Source organism: Malaclemys terrapin, chromosome 2 (genome assembly GCF_027887155.1).
Source record: "Malaclemys terrapin pileata isolate rMalTer1 chromosome 2, rMalTer1.hap1, whole genome shotgun sequence".
Lineage (NCBI taxonomy): Eukaryota > Metazoa > Chordata > Testudines > Emydidae > Malaclemys > Malaclemys terrapin.
Window position 1 is genome coordinate 80,702,657 of NC_071506.1, and position 17,650 is coordinate 80,720,306.

The window sequence follows — 17,650 nt, forward strand, 5'->3', positions numbered from 1 at the left end:
TGTCTACAGTGTACTTTTGTCATTAAAACTTTTGTTGCTCAGGGGTGTGAAGCCCCCCCTTGAACGACAAAATTTTTAACAACGAAAAGTGCCAGTGTGGATAGCACTTTGTTGACGGGAGACGCTCTCCCAGCGACGAAGCTACCGCCCCTCGTTGGGAATGGTTTGCGGGTATGTCTACACTTGCAGATTTTTGTGCTATAAGTTTCACCAGTGATAGGGAACTGGTGACAGTAAAGCGCTGGTTTGTGTACTCACTTACTTCCTCAGGCATCAGAGAGTGTTTACATTAGCAGCACTTCCATCGTGAATGAGATCAGCGCTCTAGAGCAGTTCTCTCCATTTTGACGATGGGTCTTGTGGGAAGGGGGTGAGGGGTGATCGTGGGGCATCCTGGGTCCCTGCACAGCCTCCTGTCCCCAAACACTGATCAGCTCCAGTAGTTCAGCATTGCTCCAAGCAGAGGGTCTGCTCCATGGAGCAGGCATTGTTACCCGGCCAGATAAGTGAGCACTTGCCAAGAAAACAGGAAGGGGAGTTTCGAAGTTCCCCGGGGCTTTACAGGGGAAGGGGTGGATGTCCGTTTATCTGGCATCAGAGCAGCAAAGCTGCTGGCCAGAGTGGTCACCTAGGCACTGTGGGATAGCTCCAGGAGGCTAAAAGCTGTGTAAACAGAAAGAACCTGTCTTCACTTGCACATCACTACAAGAGCATCACTGGTAAGAGCTGTATGCCTCTCAAGTCATTGGCAAGTGTAGATGCTCCCATGGTTTTTGTGCAAAAAAAGACTTTTTCTGCTTTAAATGGCAAGTGTAGACATGCCCTTATTTTATCTCTGGGACAGCGGCTACACTGTGTACCTTACAATGGTGCGGCTGTAGCGGCACAGCTGCACCATTGTAAGGTGCGCAGTGTAGACATAGCCTAAGTCTTTAGCTGTTATGGTTCCCAAGAAAACCTTCACAAATGCAAAGTAAGTATAAACAATGCAGCAATGTCAGCTTGAGCGTGCAGAGTGCCTGAAACAATAGTTCTGAGGTGTAAACTGCCCCATTTCTTTCACTGAGATGCCCATGACCATACTTTAGATGTCACCATTGTTAGCTCATGGAGGAGGGGTGAAATAGTTAACATCAACCTTTTAAAAAGTGTGTGTGTTTAGGGGGTCAGGAAGGACTTGCCAAGGACCCCAGAAGATGCATAATAAAAGTAAGCTGGATAGTTTTTACCAATACACAGTGGGGCTGTATTTATTTGAAAGCAGTTCAGTTTGGACTGCATTGTGGGTAAGAGAACACACATAAGTGAACAAAGAGCAATGAGAACTAGTCGATAGTGATGTCTTAGTAACTGGAAGGAGTATTAAACTGCACAGTAAGGCACACGAACCCTGGCCTAAAAGCAGAATGTCAGCAATATACCTGCCATTTATCCTAATGGGCATTTTATCTACTTCAAGATTTGTTTTTAAGAGATGACTTAAGAAGAAATGTTCCTGCGCTTCTCATTGCACATAGCTATGCTTCCCTTTGTTGGTGCAGAGGAGTGTTCCTGAGAGATCGTTACAATCTTTCAGCATAGAATAGTGGTGCTCAATCTTTTCCAGTCATGCCCCCTCCCCATTAATGGAATCTGCCTGTGCTGCCCTCCCCCCCCCCCCCCCCCAATACTGCACAGCCAAGGCTTCCTCAGCAGCAGAGCTTGAACTGAAAATGGAGTTGGGGGCGGAACTGGGGATGGGGGAGGAGCTGGGCTGGGGCCAGAGCAGGGGGCGGCAGTGTGGAGTCACATGCCCTCCCCCCAGATTGATGCCTCTGGGATGGATGTCCAGCAGTGAAGAGGCAGCACTTCCCCTGGCAGCGGCATTCTATGTGCCTGGGCAGCTCAGGGAGGGAGGAAGTAGCCAGGCAGCTGTCTGCCGGCTGAGCTCCTCCCCCGCCACATGGGGCTGCTTTGCTTTCCCTGCTGCTGGGGGCCCACTGTTGGCTCTGACTTCCCCCCAGACTCACCTCAGCGGATGGTCTGCAGAGCTTGTTTCCCGGGCCCAGAATCAGCATTCCACAGCATGAACCCGCACCATTAACACCATGATTTGCACATTGCTGGATCCCATACTTTGTGAGAGGTCTATGTCCATTTCTATTTCTTCATCACTCTTGTCGCCGTGCTGCAGTCACCTCCTCTCCTGGTTTTGCCTTGGCAGGTTCTGGTTCTGCATATACTCCAGGACAATGCGCGTGGTGGTCATAGTGCTCATAATTGCCGCGGTGATCTGAGCAGGCTCCATGATCCCAGTGCTATGGCATCTGGGCTCAAAAAAGCCGCGAAATGGAGGGAGGGAGGGAGGGGCGAGTGACGACATGGCTTACAGGGAATTAAAATCAACAAAGGCAGCTGTGCATCAGGGAGAACCACAAACACAAACAACTGTCACACAGAATGGCCCCCCCCAAAGATTGAACTCAAAACCCTGGGTTTAGCAGGCCATTGATTTCAAGGAGGAAGGGGGAAGCACATGAATACAGAACAAATCTGGTCCATCTATCTTTTACATCTTAGGCTGGCAGCATGACTGACAGCCATCGGCATCTTCTGGGTGCTTGGCAGAAAATGCTGCATTACGATTGCTAGCCATCATCGTCAAGACAGTGCAATAGGACTGCCAGCAGGACTGAGTCTCCAGGAGACAAAACATGTCTGCCCAGGCGCCTCTGACCGAACTCACTGAGGAGTATGATGACGACGGATACCAATCATAATACAGCATCTGCTGCCAAAAGGCAAGGAGCTGCTGCTGTATAGCAATGCAGTACCACGTCTGCCAGCACCCAGATGACATATGCTGACAGTGAGCTGAGCTGACCGGGCTCCATGCTTGCCGTGGTATGTCGTCTGCACAGGTAACCCAGGAAAAAAGGCACGAAACAATTGTCTGACGTTGCTCTCACGTGTGTGTGTGTGTGTGTGGGGGGGGCTGACGACATGTACCCAGAATCCCCCGCGACACTGTTTTTGCCTCATCAGGCATTGGGATCTCAACCCAGAATTCCAATGGGCGGTGGAGACTGCGGGAACTGTGGGATAGCTACCCACAGTGCAACGCTCCAGAAGTCGACGCTAGCCTCGGTACTGTGGATGCAGTCCGCTGACTTAATGCACTTAGAGCATTTATGTGGGGACACACACAATCGACTGTATAAAAACGATTTCTAAACAACCGACTTCTATAGATTCGACCTAATTTCGTAGTGTAGACATACCCTTAGCCTCATTACCCCATCACACTCTCCCATGCTGCTAGTGATGATGTCTTGCAACCCTTTATGCCCCTGGTCACGCCACAATGTGTTGCATAAGTATGTTTGAAGCATTTCTTTGAATCCCCTCACTAGTTAACCCTCAATGGCTCTGTGAATTCACTTAATCTGTCAGTTAAGAGCATCAGGACGTCTTATTCCCCAACACTACAGATTTATTAATTTATTCTCTATCCACCATAATTGAAGATACATTTGACATTTTAATTTGAAGTTTGTGTCTTTAGGAAGGTTAAGCAACATGGCAATATTAGAAACTGAAATTCTCCAGTGGTTGTTTCAGCTCAAGTGATCCCAGAAGTTGGACTGAGTGAGAATATGGGCCAAATGTATACGTCTGGCTCCCATTAAAATCTTGAATGATTTGAATGAGAGCCATTGGAACATCAGAATTTGACTTCATGTTTCCAGTCACTTGTAGAGCATGGATTATGCTAGTGCATTTTGGCACCCATTAAAGACCAAGCATGAGGTCATCAAATGTTCTTACTTATACTGCAGCCCCTGATTGGAAAAAAACAGGGTCTCTTGGACATAAAATAAGTTCTTTGTCTACCAAATCACCAACTCCAGTTCTTGAACAACACTACCTGTGGAACATTTGTTTAGCTTTGTAATAGGAAAAGAGATATCAAGAAACCTGTAAGATTCTGGCTAATAGAAGCTAAGAGAATTCTCTTTATTAATGGAAACTTTTTCAATCCTTTACAGTGGACTGTTGGGATTCTTTCTGATGTTGCACACAGTGAAGCTAAAAAGCATCACTTCCTCATGGCAATATGCAGCCTGGAGTTTCCTTGCAAAGGTAAGAGAGACCATCAGCTGAACTTGGAGGATCTCTGTCTCCAGTGGGTATACTGTGAGCTAGTTGAACCTCCATATACCTGTACTTCCCCCAGTCATTCTAATTAGACACAAGGTACATCTGTCTATTTCATACTCTACACATAGCAGAGTTGAGGCAGCCCGTATCAGTCACCTGTGGCTACCCCCAAAATAATGGGCCATACCAGCTGAGAATCTGACCTACTGGCTCCAAGCACTGCAGTTAGATACTTTCCATAGGTGGTATTTCTTGTGAGATACTGCTGCTGAGAATCACGTCGGTGTCTGCCAGCAATTATTTCCCTTGTTGCCTCTTCCTTCCCAGAAGCACTGGTTTTCAGAACCACAAAACCAAAACCTGGGTCCATAGAAGCCAATGTCACAACTCCCTTTGGCTTCTATGGGGGCAGAATTTGGCCCAATGTTACCTGATGGCAACCTGAAATGGGTGATACTTGTACTGAGTAGTTAATGGCTTAACTGTTAAACTATTCACAGTATATAAAGTCAGAAGGGCTGGTTTGACTCCATTTCCTATATGTAAATTACCCAGTTTAATCATTACCATGTGTGATACCCTGAAGCCTCAACTCCCCTGAGCAGTTTGTCCTCAAGTTTTTCCCACTAAAATGAATGAAACTGCTTTTTTAATGGATTTGTATAATACATTTGTTTACAAATGGCAGTAAAATGACTCCTTGGTCTTTGTTCTGGTGGCTGCGGGAAAGAAGTGTCACTGTTTTTGTACTAAGTATTTCTGAAGTCTGTCTCAGTAAAACTCTGCTAGTCCCATGGAATTTTTGTTGGCTTGAATTTCTCCTAGAAGAGTCTGGCTGTGGAGGTTTTAGTGCCTTAACCTTCTTGTTCATTGGTAGCAAGTCAATTGATTTAAAGCTTGCTGTTAAAATATGATGTACTTGGCAGAGGTACATTCTACATGGGAATAGCTAACTCTGTTAGCTGATGTTGTGCATAAGGAGAAGAGGTTCTATGTGTAGTGTTTATGAAGTATCAAAAGACAGGAGGACAATGGGAGATGTTATTGTAAAGCAGACTTGGGCCTTCCCCATCTGAAATGGTTCAGAGTCTCAAACTCTGTATCTGGATCAAAGCTTTCCCAAAGTTCAGGGATGTTTAGATTTGGGGGCTTTGTTCAGAGCCAGCTCTAGATGTAGCCTTCACAAAATATGGTTATGCCATTGTTGTCAGTGGAGTTTCACCAACTTACACTAGCTAAAGATATAGCCCTAAACGTTCATGGTCATTTAGTTAACGTTTGTTTTCTTGGAATCAGTCCATAAAGGTTAAGTTTGTTTGCATTAAAGTTCTTTTATCCAAAACAAAATAACTATTTTAAAGGAGAAAATTAGTTTTCTTACCTTTTTGTAACCTTTATTACAATGTCTACACTGTTGCTCAATAATCATTTATATGCCTTGTCTCGAGTATAAAGGGGACGCAGGTACCAGGTACATGTGGTATGTCTAGCTCCAGTTAATAATGATACAACTGGTAGTTTGCATTTCTGTAATGCCTTTCATCCAAGAGTCTCAAAGCACATTACAAGCATTGTATTAAGCTTCACAATACCCTTCTGAAGTATGTAAGGAATACATACATACCACTGCTGAATTGCAGCCACCTCTAGGGTGCAGCTCAGCAGCTGCTTAACAAAATATAGAAATATTACCCAACAGTTTTGGGAGAGGAAGCAGAGAAGACTATTTTATACCAATAGTTCTGTGGGGGGCGAGCGGTGGATGGGCAGAATATAAGCACTTGAACTGGAATTTGGCCAGACCAGAGGAGTTAATACACCAAGTCTTATAAAATTGTCATGGGATATATCGTGACCACAAGTAATCAGGACTCTGGGTTTGATGCTTCATCTGAAGGATGGCTTCTATTGCATCATATTGCCATCCAGCATTGAGCAGGGCATTGGTTTAACTACCGACTCATTCAAAAGAGAGAGACCTACCGAATCACCAACACCACTTTCCGCGGCAGCTAGGTGTCCTTTGGAGGTCGTCCAATCTTGGACAGCACATAAGGATTGAGTGGATCACAGCACAAGATACCATAGTGGCAGATTCAGATTTAGCTTTACCTAATATTGTAAAATGTATTTTAGCCACACTTTTAATATTCTTTTAAAAATGACAGAGAAAGGGGAAGAAAGTTAATGTAAATAGGAAATAATAGAAACTATTTAAAACTAGACACACAAAATGAGGGAGATGTGCCCATGGTTGTAAGTTTTCCCCTCCCCACCCCCCTGGATCTCAGCAGCAGCAGCATTATATTCCCACACAAGCATTTTTCTTGGACTGAGTTATGCCCCAAGTCATCATCTTAAACTCTCAGACTGACTGGAGTTTTCACCAGCAGTTGGAAAGAAGCAGCAGTTGAGGCCAGAATGTGTTTGTCTTGAGAATTAGCCAAGAAAGGAGAGTGCTGTAGTCCTCAGCAGCCCAGGCCTCGAGGGAGATTCAGAGAATCAAGAATCTGTTTTCCATTCGGATGCTTTGTACCTATGTGACTGGTGAACTGATACTGTGATAGCGGCCATCACTTGATCTCTTCTTAAGCATTGATGCACCAATATACCATCAATGATCCCTAAAGAATCCTGCTTAACAGATACAGTTAGACATTCTTTATGCAATCTACGTATCTGGTCCCCTTGTCTATTTTCATTCAGTTCAAAACTGGACTAGGGGCATAACTTGTTTTTTAAAATACTTTGACTATCTGCAGCAACTTAGTCACCACAGGAGTTTTTCAGGTTCTTCGGTCTGTAACAACTGTTTGAGAGACAAGGTGGGTGAGGTAATATCTTTTATTGGATCAACTTCTGCTGGTGAAAGAGACAAGCTTTTGAGCAACACAGAGCTCTTCTTCAGGTCTGGCCCAGAAGTCAGTCTAATAAAAGATATTACTTCACTCACCTTGTGTCTCAACTATCCTGGGACCAACGTGGGTACAACTACACTGTAAAAGCTGTTGACAGTTCTGGTGTTGACACATTGCTGAGTACCTCAGGATCAGTCTGCATGTACGCTCTGTGATATTCAGACTAATAAATGCACTCTGCACATTCAGTTTAAAAGCAAATACTGTGTGTATTAGTCATAGCTGTATAGGCATGTGAGAAACATTGAGAAGTGTCCATAAAACAAAAACTACCTTTAAGATGTACAAAGATAGAATCCTTTGTCTCTGCTTTGTATTGACTTACCCCCAGAAGAACAAGAATTTGAAGATATGTTGAGACTGCATGTTTTAATTCACAAAATATGTTAGTATCATGGGTCATATATTGGAATGAAAAACCAGAGTCCTTCGTATACACAAACTGAAACATCTGGTGAGAACTCTAATGAGCTCTAATAGTGCTGTCAGTGAGGTTTATTTAGATTAGGGCTGCTAATCTGTATTGAGAGATTAAACATGTTGGGGTCTTTCGGAATTAGGCGACAGCCGCAGTTTAAATTGCTGAGTTAGGAGGAATAATGTCGTTGCTTCTCAGTGCTATATTTGATCAATGCTCTGAAGTTTATGGGAATGTAAGCATATGTCAGATTATATACAGCTATCCCATTAATATTTTGGTGAACTGTTGTATGTTTGGCCTGTACCCAGCAGGTCCCTACTGAATTAGTCTATTGCGAAGAGGAGGATGGGGAATAGATTTGGATGCTTCCTTTTCTTTCTCTTCCTCCCAAAGATAAAAAAATGAATATAATCTAATTGAAGTCAAACTGCATTGGCTCTTCTACTGGCTTTTTGTACTCTGACTGCAAAGAGTTACTGTAATCTGATTTGAAGATTGGAACTGCCTTCTCTGTGGTCTCCCCAGATCCCAACTCTACAGGCTGCAGCATATGTAGACTGCTGCTATTAGCTATTTCACACACAAAAGAAGCACAATCCTATCACCCCTGTCATCAGACAACTGCACTAGCTCCTTATTTATTATCGCTGGATATATTTGCCACAGGTTACCTCATTGGCCTTGTCTCTTTCTACGCCCCTCCCCAATCCCTCTTATGGCTAATACTGGCTGCCAGACATGGCTTTAGTACTTTTGTGGGGGCTTCTGGAACAATATCTTGCTTTCCTCATCTCAGATATAACTGACTGGTGTGATCCTAGCACTATGCACAGAGCCAGCCTAAAGCTGGGTTAGTGAGGTGGTTCTTTAGGACGCACCCCAAACTGAATAATTTCGCTTTGTACGTGTGTTTTATGCCCTCACAGACTCCCGCTGAGGAAGTGTAGCACAGATTCATGAAAATGGATTAGATCTGTTTACATCTGAAGGCTATCTACAAACAGTAGGATGATTATATATCCCGTTTTGGCTGGGACAGTCCCTTTTTTAAGCCTGTCTTGGGCATCCTGACTTTTTTGGCAAAATTGGGTATTTGTCCAATTTGTCTTTTTGATTTGATCAGTTGGCAAGAGCAAATGGGTCAAATGCCCACTTTTGTCAAAAAAGTGGGGTGCGGTGAGGAGGAATGTGCAAGGAGGTGAGTGGCGATGCCAGCCTTGCACAGGGGCGGGTGGGGGGATGGCAGAGCTTCAGTGGGGGACAGGCAGGGCTCGGGCAAACGGCTTGGGCCAGCTCTGGGTGGGCAGGGAGGGCTTGGGCCAGCTCCCCGCAATGTCCCATTTTCCCTTTGGGAAATATGGTCACCCTAACAAACAGGAAGGGGCTAGAACTGTGCTTTTGTTTTGTTTTGTTTTTTTAAAGAAAGCCAAGATTCTCCCAGACCCGGGGGGCCCATGGCCATGAGCTTCATGAAGTCCAAAATCTAGCTCTGCTGGCTGCCTCTGCATTTCTTCACACAATCTAATGGCCAAAGGCATTCTCTGCTGGAGTTCCAGCCATCTGGAACAGCAGCTAAAGTACCAAAGAAAGCAAGACAAAGATTTCTGACTCGCTCTGCCTTATCAACCTTTCACTGTCTTTGAACCTCCCCTAAAATGTCTTTCTCTCACTCCTGTGCCTCTTAATTTTCCTCTTGCTGTGCTATTAGTTGTTGTTTAGCTCTCTAGCTGAATTAACACTGTAAAATATTATGGGTCAGGCTGTGAACCCCTTATTCCTGCTGATATGTAGTTACTCACAGGAGAAGTCCTTTCCAAGGTAATGGATGCACATGGGTCACTCCCAGTGAAGTCAGTAGAACCACTGATGTAACAAATTTCTCACCAGTGGGCCTAAAGCGTTCACAAACTGGCCCTGTGTGATCACTTGTGTAAAAGTTTCTATACAAAATAATGTTGTGTTATATTGCACATGATCAGTCAGTGTTCGAGATTAAAATATATTTTCCTCTCGGTGTACAGGTATACTCAAACTAATGTGAGAGTAGCTCTTGGCTGACAGTCACCTTCCTTCCTTGGTTTGGAACTTATCAAATTGCTTATACAAGAACTGAATAAACTCTGACTGGAGTTTTATCTGTACTGCATATTATCTTTAGCCACGGCTTCGGTGCAAAGTATAAGAATCTTGCTCCCAACCTCACTCCCTGATCTGGAAGAACTGTGTAGTGGTGTGCCCGGCACCAGGGGGAGAGAGAGACTCTTGTATCACTCTTCTGCCCAGTGCCTTGAGTGGTACTGCTGTGAGCCATGTCTAACTTTCAGTTAGAGAGTGAGTTTCCATGCTCTGAAGGCTTCAGAGAAGAGCTGAGTGGAAGAAGGGATTTCCGGGAAAATAGGAAGATTTTTTTAAAGTTAACTTCTTCCATCTCTAACATATAGATCATCCTCAGTCTTACTAATCATAAGGATAATGTCATCAATCTATTTTGTATGGAATATATTCCATCCGTGGTGGCACATAGGTAACTTCTGTTGAAATCAATGGGAGCTAGACATGTGGATCAGAGAGAGAATTTTACCCTGTATATTTAAGCTGAACTTAACTAACAAACAAGGCAATCAGTGAGCCCTTAATAGTATCTTAAAGGTCTATAAAAAGCAGTGTTGATGCAGATCACTTGTTGCAACCAAAAAAGTATAGGTTTTCTGGTTGTTTCCATGGAGATAACTTGATAGTTGTGTTGTAGCATCCACCACTAATTATACACTGAAATTTCTAGGAATACTTCAGAACAGTCTCCATAACAACCCTTCAGTATATAACATGACCATTAAGCTAAATGGAGTATGGCCCTTGGGCATTTAAAATACAGTTGTAAGAGTGAGTCTCTTGTATAAGAATAACTGAAATGTTTGAGAATTTGAAATCTCTCAAAAATGGAAAATTTTAATACATATTTTAAAGCTCTTCATATTTTATAAGGATGTGTACAAGTAATTAATTACACGGGTAGGCAGCCATATAAAATACACACATGGCTATACAGGTTTTAGGTGTGGTATTGATATATAGCTAACTATGAAGGCATGTAGGGGAGTACAGTTACACATTGCTACTTGGTGCAGCATTGTCTTACAAGCAAGGTGCAAGTTTTAACCTGTGCTCAGTACTGTAAGTTACTTCTCCAGTAGGAGCAGACATAAATCCTGAGGGTTGGGCAGAAGAGATGCTCTTTAATGGTCAGTGTTCATTTAGCCATAACCATATCCACTTGAAATGCTCACTGCACACTTTATTAAATGCCAAGATAACCCAGTAAGCATAGATGCTAGCTTGAAATATGACACAATTAGGTGCCTTCCACCCCACTACTGCCCTTTCCCATATACACACCATGTCTCCTTTCATATATTCAAGGGCAGTAGAGAATGACACCGTTTAAAGAGAATCTATCAGAAGCTGATATGGTTTTGAATTGCAGAGGAAACTGAATTTATTGGTTCCTATGCATAATAGATTCCCACCCACCCTCATTTTTATTTAGTCTCCCTGAGTTAGTTATATATGGAGAGCTAAAGCTGAACAATGAATCATGAGTGTAAGTGGCAAGCAGAAGACAAGTACTGGCTTGGAAATAGTTTCCACTGCTAATATCCATGCCAGATGGATGAAGTACTGAATACTAAATAATATGCTAACATTGAAGATTTCAAAGGTATCTGAGTTACAACATACATTTGAAAGGAATTTAACGAGCAAAACCTACCACATCACACTCCCCTTCCATTGGCTCCCCATTCATTTCAGGATGGAATTTCTCCAGACTACCTCACTGACTTCAAGCCTGAGCCTGAGAGGGACCTTATCTCTTATTGACTTCAGTGGATGTTTCAGGCACTCCATTTCTCTTGGGATCAGGCCCCTTGTCTGTCTGTCTCTCTCTCTCTCTCTCCCTCTCTCTCTCCATACCTGGTTTTTCAGACACACCTCACCAGTGTCAGTAGGAGAGTGCTCGTTGCAGCTCTTGCCACCTGGAACAAGTCTCCTGTATCTTTCTGGCTCATCAGCTATCTCCCAAATCGCCTCTGAAAAACTTCCTTCCCCCACCCCCTTGCCTGCATTTCTTAATTTTTTTCTCCCTCTATTATTTAGAAACCAGATTATAGTACTTTGCCCCCCTTGGGGTCAGTGTGGAGCCACATGGCCCCCGGAGAGTCAGCATGGATGAATGGCTTGAGTTCCAGATGTACAAACTATCCCTGAAATCCCCAGTGCACAGGGGACGTATGCAGCCTGCTCACTTTCCTATGTCTGGCTGGCCCTGTGGGCTGACATGAAGGGGAGTGGGGTAGGTCCCTGTCTCCTACCCATTCCATTTACAATGTATTGCTCCCCCGAGGGTGCTAGGAGGGAACAATCTTTACAGTTCCTTGATTGCAGGGACTTCATTTGTTCCTAGCCCTTGCTGGGGGAATGTGGTGGGGGCTGGAACAAGACGATACTTTCTCCATACTTGTCTCTCTCCTCACATGAATGAAGAGTCCAAGGACAATTCAGTCCCAACTCTGTAATATACCTGGGATGGTGTGTATGAGAGACACTATTCAGAATGAGTTGAGTTGTATTAACATTTTTTTGGGGAAAAAAAATATAATTTATAATATAAAATAATACAGAATATTTTTTTGACCTTCTGTACCCACCCAATGATTATATGGCACTTTGTTTTTTCATGGAAAATTTAAACTTTCAAGTAACCCAACTTTTCCTTGCAGTCTTTAGCATAATAATAATAATTAATGACGATGATGATAGCATGTTAATTTCTTTCCATTACATCAGCAGTAAAGCAGCATAAACACCACCAAAAAGTGGCAATACAGAGACTGGAGCTCTCTTATTGTCGGGTTGTATGGAAAGAGGTCAGCAAAGAACTTAATTATCTGGTCTGGGAATTGTTTGTTCATGAATTAGGTTCTCCCAAAGGAGCCATGAGATGGGAAATATAGTAGGAAATGGACTTTTAACACACATTTAAATATCCCCAAATGTGTGTTTTGCAGGAGAGTGTAGAGAGGTTGATGGAAATTTGCTATTTTGGTTAATGGATTTTTTGAAAACCAGATTATGCATCCTTAACTTTCTTATGCTATTTCCAATACCATTGACCTCTCTCTCAAGAGTGTTCTGTGTTGCAGAAATATGATAATTCAATAGTTGTGAAACACTGACATCAGTCAGGAAAGGTGTTTATGCATACTGTGAAATCAGAAACAAAACAGTGCACCCCTATTGCTCGTAGTCTCTAGCTTTTCACAGTTAAAATATTTCTTTAACACAGGTGGCTTTGTAGAGGCCGGCATTATTTCTGAATGCCAAGCCAGTCAAATTCATGATATCAACTAGTGTGTAAAGCATCAGTAATGGGAGGAGGGGATGGGATTTGTTGAGGGCATGCCACTTCCAGGGGCCCTTATTGCAAGATGCTGAGCACTCTGACCCTGATCCAGCAAAACACTCAAGCATGTGCTTAAATTTAAGCAAATGAGTAGTCCCATGAGAGACTACAGATTAAAATTATTTTAAGTCTTTGAACTTGATAAAAAAATACAAATGGAAGCTTTCATTCAAATCTTGGTGCAAATGGTTTGTATCAAATTACTTTTGCCTTCATACCTGAATCTCAGAGAATTAACTACCAAGGATATTTTGTAAGAACAGCATTATGATTGGCATACATATTTTTCATGATCTCTGAACCTGTTTCAGGTCATAAAAACCCTGTGCCCATACCCATTTAACTCATAGACTTTAAGGTCAGAACAGACCATCATGATTATATAGTCTGACCTTATGCACACTGCAGGTCACAAAACCTTGCCCACCCATTCCTGTAATAGACCTGTAACCTCTGTCTGAGTTACTGAAGTCCTGAAATTATGATTTAAAGACTTCAAGTTACAGAGAATCCACCATTTCCACTAGTTTAAACCTGCAAGTGACCCATGATCCATGCTGCAGAAGAAGATAACCCCCCCCCCCCAGGGTCTCTGCTAGTCTGCCCTGGGGGAAAATTACTTCCTGACTCTAAATATGGTGATCAGTTATACTCTGATCATGTGGGCAAGACCCACCAGCCAGACACCTGGGAAAGAATTCTCTGTAGTAACTCAGAGTCCTCCCCATCTAGTGTCCCTCCACTGGCTGCTGGAGATATTTGCTACTAGCAGTCGCAGATCAGCTACTTTCCATGGTAAGGCAATCTCATCATAACATCCCCTCCATAAACTTATCAAACTCAGTCTTGAAGCCAGTTAGGTTTTTTGCCCCCACTGCTCCCCTTAGAAGGCTGTTCCAGAACTTCATTCCTCTGGTGGTTAGAAATCTCTCTAATTTTGAGCCTAAACTTGTTGATGGCCAGTTTATATCCATTTGTTCTTGTGTCCACATTGATGCTTAACTTAAATAACATCTCCCTCTCTGGTATTTATCCTGGCCTCTGATGTATTTATAGAGAGCAATCATATCTCCCCATAGCCTTCTTTTGTTTGGGCTAAGCAAGCCAAGCACTTTGAGTCTCTGCTTAAGATGTTAGGGTGTGGCAAAGGGTGTAGTGGAGGTTTAAAGCACAGAGCATTTTGAATATTATATATGCCCGCTCAAAGGTTTGTGTGTACAGATATCTGTTGTCATTGACCTGAGTATGTCAGTCATAGCAATAAATTGAAACAAAGTCCCTGGTAAATTAGGTGTGTGTTTCCATTCTGGGAAAATTAAATTTTAGCTAGACAGGTGACTAGGATTATGTACAGAGATGAAGGATTCTCAAAAGGAATTTGCACACTAGAGCTCAGCCAAAGATTATACTTCATGGAATTTTATGAAAATGGATATTTTGGTGAAATTTAGCCCTTGCAATTTCCTCTTCTCCACAATTTTCTCCTCAGCAGACAAATTAATGTGATCCCATGTCTGTGTAGGTCCAGAACTGAACAAAGTGTAGGCCACATTCTTTGCTAGAATAACTCTGACTGGGGTATCATTACATCTTCAACTTCAGTGGAGTTGTGCCGGCAGAGAATTTGGCCCTGTATTTTTAAATCATTTCTAGGAAGGCTGTGAAGGATCTCCTTCCAATTCTGAATGCCCTACCCTGCTTACTATGGAAATGTCAGAGTAGCTGGAAGGCTGTCACACAGCCTTCTCCCAGATGGTGCTGTGTTTAGTACAGTACTGTCATACATCAGATGACAGTTTCAACAGCCGTAAGCTCCACAGTTTCAATAAAACTTTGTTTAAACAGTGAGGCTGCAGTACTAGTAGCTACCAAGAATTAAGGTTGCCAACTTTCTAATTGTTGACAACCAGACCCTCCTGCCCTGCCACTACCCTACCTCTTTCCTCCAAGTCCCACCCTTCTTTGCCTCTCCCAGACACCACCACTGTTCGCTCCTCTCCTCCCCTCCCCTCGCCTCCTCTCCCCTCATCGCTTGCTGCTTGCCCCCTTCCCTTTCCTCATTGCTGGATCCTCTGCATCTCCCTCGCCCACTCCCGCCTGGGCTCCCTCTGTTCTGGAGCTGCAGTCTGACATGGAGCCTGCCTGCCTGCCTGCCCACAAGATGCAGGTAGGATGCAGCCCTGACTGAACAGGGCTGGTGAGGGTTTGATGACCCGGCACCTCCACCACCCCCAACCTGTGGTAACTGGACTTGTGGTGTCGAAAACCGGGCACCTGGCAACCCTACCAGGAATTCTATTGTACTATAGCTTTGCCCTGGACATGGCAGAGCTATGGGAATAGCCCTCCACTAGACCCACAGCTGTGTTTGTGATCCCCTTCTTTAACTTCAGCCTGAGGGATATTTGAGTTCTAATGCCCTCGCCTTTTAGGGATCCCACCTACAGTGTCTCATGCATGAATGGTATTAGGATGAATTGTACAAGATCTGCTGCAAGAATCATGCCTAATTAAAGACTTGTCTTCTCTGCATTATTATTGTATGTGCTGTGGTAGCACCTTGACATGCCACAATCAAGATCAGCATCCCCGTGTAGAAGGTATTGTACAAACAGAGACTGGAAGACAGGTCCTGTGCAAAAAAGCTTATAATTTCAACATAACTAGGTATAGTGTGAGAGGCTGATGCATTCTCTATGGGAGAGAGGATACCTCATTAAACGGACCATTGGTCTACTCCAGGCCTGGCAAGTGGGTGCCACAAGCAGTTGGAGGCAGGAGTGGTGAAGGGAGGCAGTAATAAGAACATTTGTGTACATAGGACAGATGTGTACAACAAGAGGAATGAGCTGAGTATTTTTTCTTCTTCTTAATCTTCCTCTTTAATGTGAGGACGTCTACCTATTTGCAGGTGATGGCATGTTTGCCACAGCAGGCCTTAGGGCGTAGAACTCACTCTCCTCCTTAACATCTGTCATGGATCCACAGGATCTCTTCCATGCCCCAGCTTTTAAACAGTCTCTTGGAAAAACTCCTGTAGCATGGCAGACCCCAAGGGGTCCCTTTGCCTCCTGCAGGGTGGGCTATGCAGCCTCACTACCTCCTAGATTGAACAGCTGGGCTCTAGCACTCTGGCTTCCCATTGCGAGCTCTGTCCAGCCAGCCCAACTGAGGTAGACTTGTACACTCTTCAGGGACTAATGCACATCATGCAGTGTTTTCAAAACAGTAGGGCTTATTAGTCACCTGGGGCACAGCATTGGAAGTCATTAAGTTAGTGTAGAGGAATAAAGGGAAAAGCATAGTCCATACTGGTCAAGCCAGAGCAAATCACCAGCCAATCTGTAGTGCAGAGGTAGGCAACCTTTCAGAAGTGGCGTGCTGAGTCTTCATTTATTCACTTTAATTTAAGAATTCGCGTGCCAGTAATACATTTTAACGTTTTTTAGACAGTCTCTCTCTATAAGTCTATAGACTATAACTAAACTATTGTTGTATGTAAAGTAAACAAGGTTTTCAAAATGTTTAAGAAGCTTCATTTAAAATTAAATTAAAATGCTGATCTTACGCTGCCAGCCTGCTCAGCCCACTGGCAGCCTGGGGTTCTGTTCACCGAGGCCGGCAGCGGGCTGAGCGGGGCCTGTGGCCGGGACATGGGCTGAGCGGGGCCTGCAGCCAGGACGCCGACTGGCAAGGGACCAGCAGCCGGGACCCGAGACCTGCGGGGGAGTTCAGGGGTCAGGGCAGAAGGCTGGGTGTGTGTGGGGGTTCAGGGGTGAGGGCAGAGGGATGGGGGCTGTGGGGATGCAGGGCAGAAGGCTGGGTGTGTGTGGGGGGTTCAGGGGGATCGGCGCAGGGAAGGAGAGGAGGAGGAGCAGGAAAGCACCACACTGAGGGAAGAAGCGGGGAAGAGGGGAAGCTTGGCTGCCGCAGGACCAAGCTTCTGCCTCCTGCCCCCGCAGGGGAGAGCGGTGGGCGGGGGGGCTGAGTGGGGCTGGGGGCCGGGACCGCGGCAGGCAGCAGTGTGCCACTCAAAATCGGCTTGCGTACCATAGGTTGGTGACCCCTGCTGTAGTGGATTCCATCTTAGGTGCTTTTTCTCTCTCTCTTTTGTCCATCTCAGGAGAGAGCAGCCAGCTTCTTCCAGAGCCCAAACTTTATTCCTGCCTGTCACATCTCAGTTCCTTGCTCTCAAGCTGGGGTCTCTGCTCAGCTTTCCTGCTGAGAGATGGGGGCAAGAAACCTCCTTCCTCTTGATCATTGTTTCCTGGTGTAAGTGGTTAGCGATTGGGGCTTTTCCATTGTCGTTTGGGATTCTGCATTGATACTGATCACTTTCAGCAGGTCCCTTAACGACCCTATTCACTGCAGCCCAGACAGCAAGGTGACACCCTCGCCTTATATCCTGCACTGCCCCAAAGAGGAGACTGAGCACTTTTAGCAATGCAAACTGCAGTGGGAAACCGAGGCACCCATAGGCATCAAAAATATTACAGAACATTCCCAATGTGTCACACCATCTCCACCAGTTCACCCCCCATTCTTAAACCTTTCACTAAGTCTTTATAACTCTTTCTGTAGGAGACACCACTGTTGGCTCCCTATTCATTTAAAGGAAAAGTGGAGGGTAAAGAAGAGAACTCTTTAAATCTATGACTAAAGCTGGCAAGATAGAATCCAGGGGCCTGCAAGGCTCCCATTCTTCCCCAG

At 44.4% G+C, this 17,650-nt stretch overlaps 1 protein-coding gene across 12 annotated transcripts in view; it reads left to right on the forward strand.

The window, feature by feature from the left end:
• The window catches only part of TMEM241 (transmembrane protein 241), a 188,035-nt gene that overhangs the window by 40,827 nt on the left and 129,558 nt on the right, over positions 1-17,650 (forward strand). For all 12 annotated transcript variants that reach the window (XM_054017805.1, XM_054017808.1, XM_054017806.1 and 9 more), the window contains one exon: positions 4,029-4,122. In XM_054017805.1, coding sequence (XP_053873780.1) covers positions 4,029-4,122 — 94 coding nt within the window. The remainder of the gene's footprint in view (positions 1-4,028; positions 4,123-17,650) is intronic.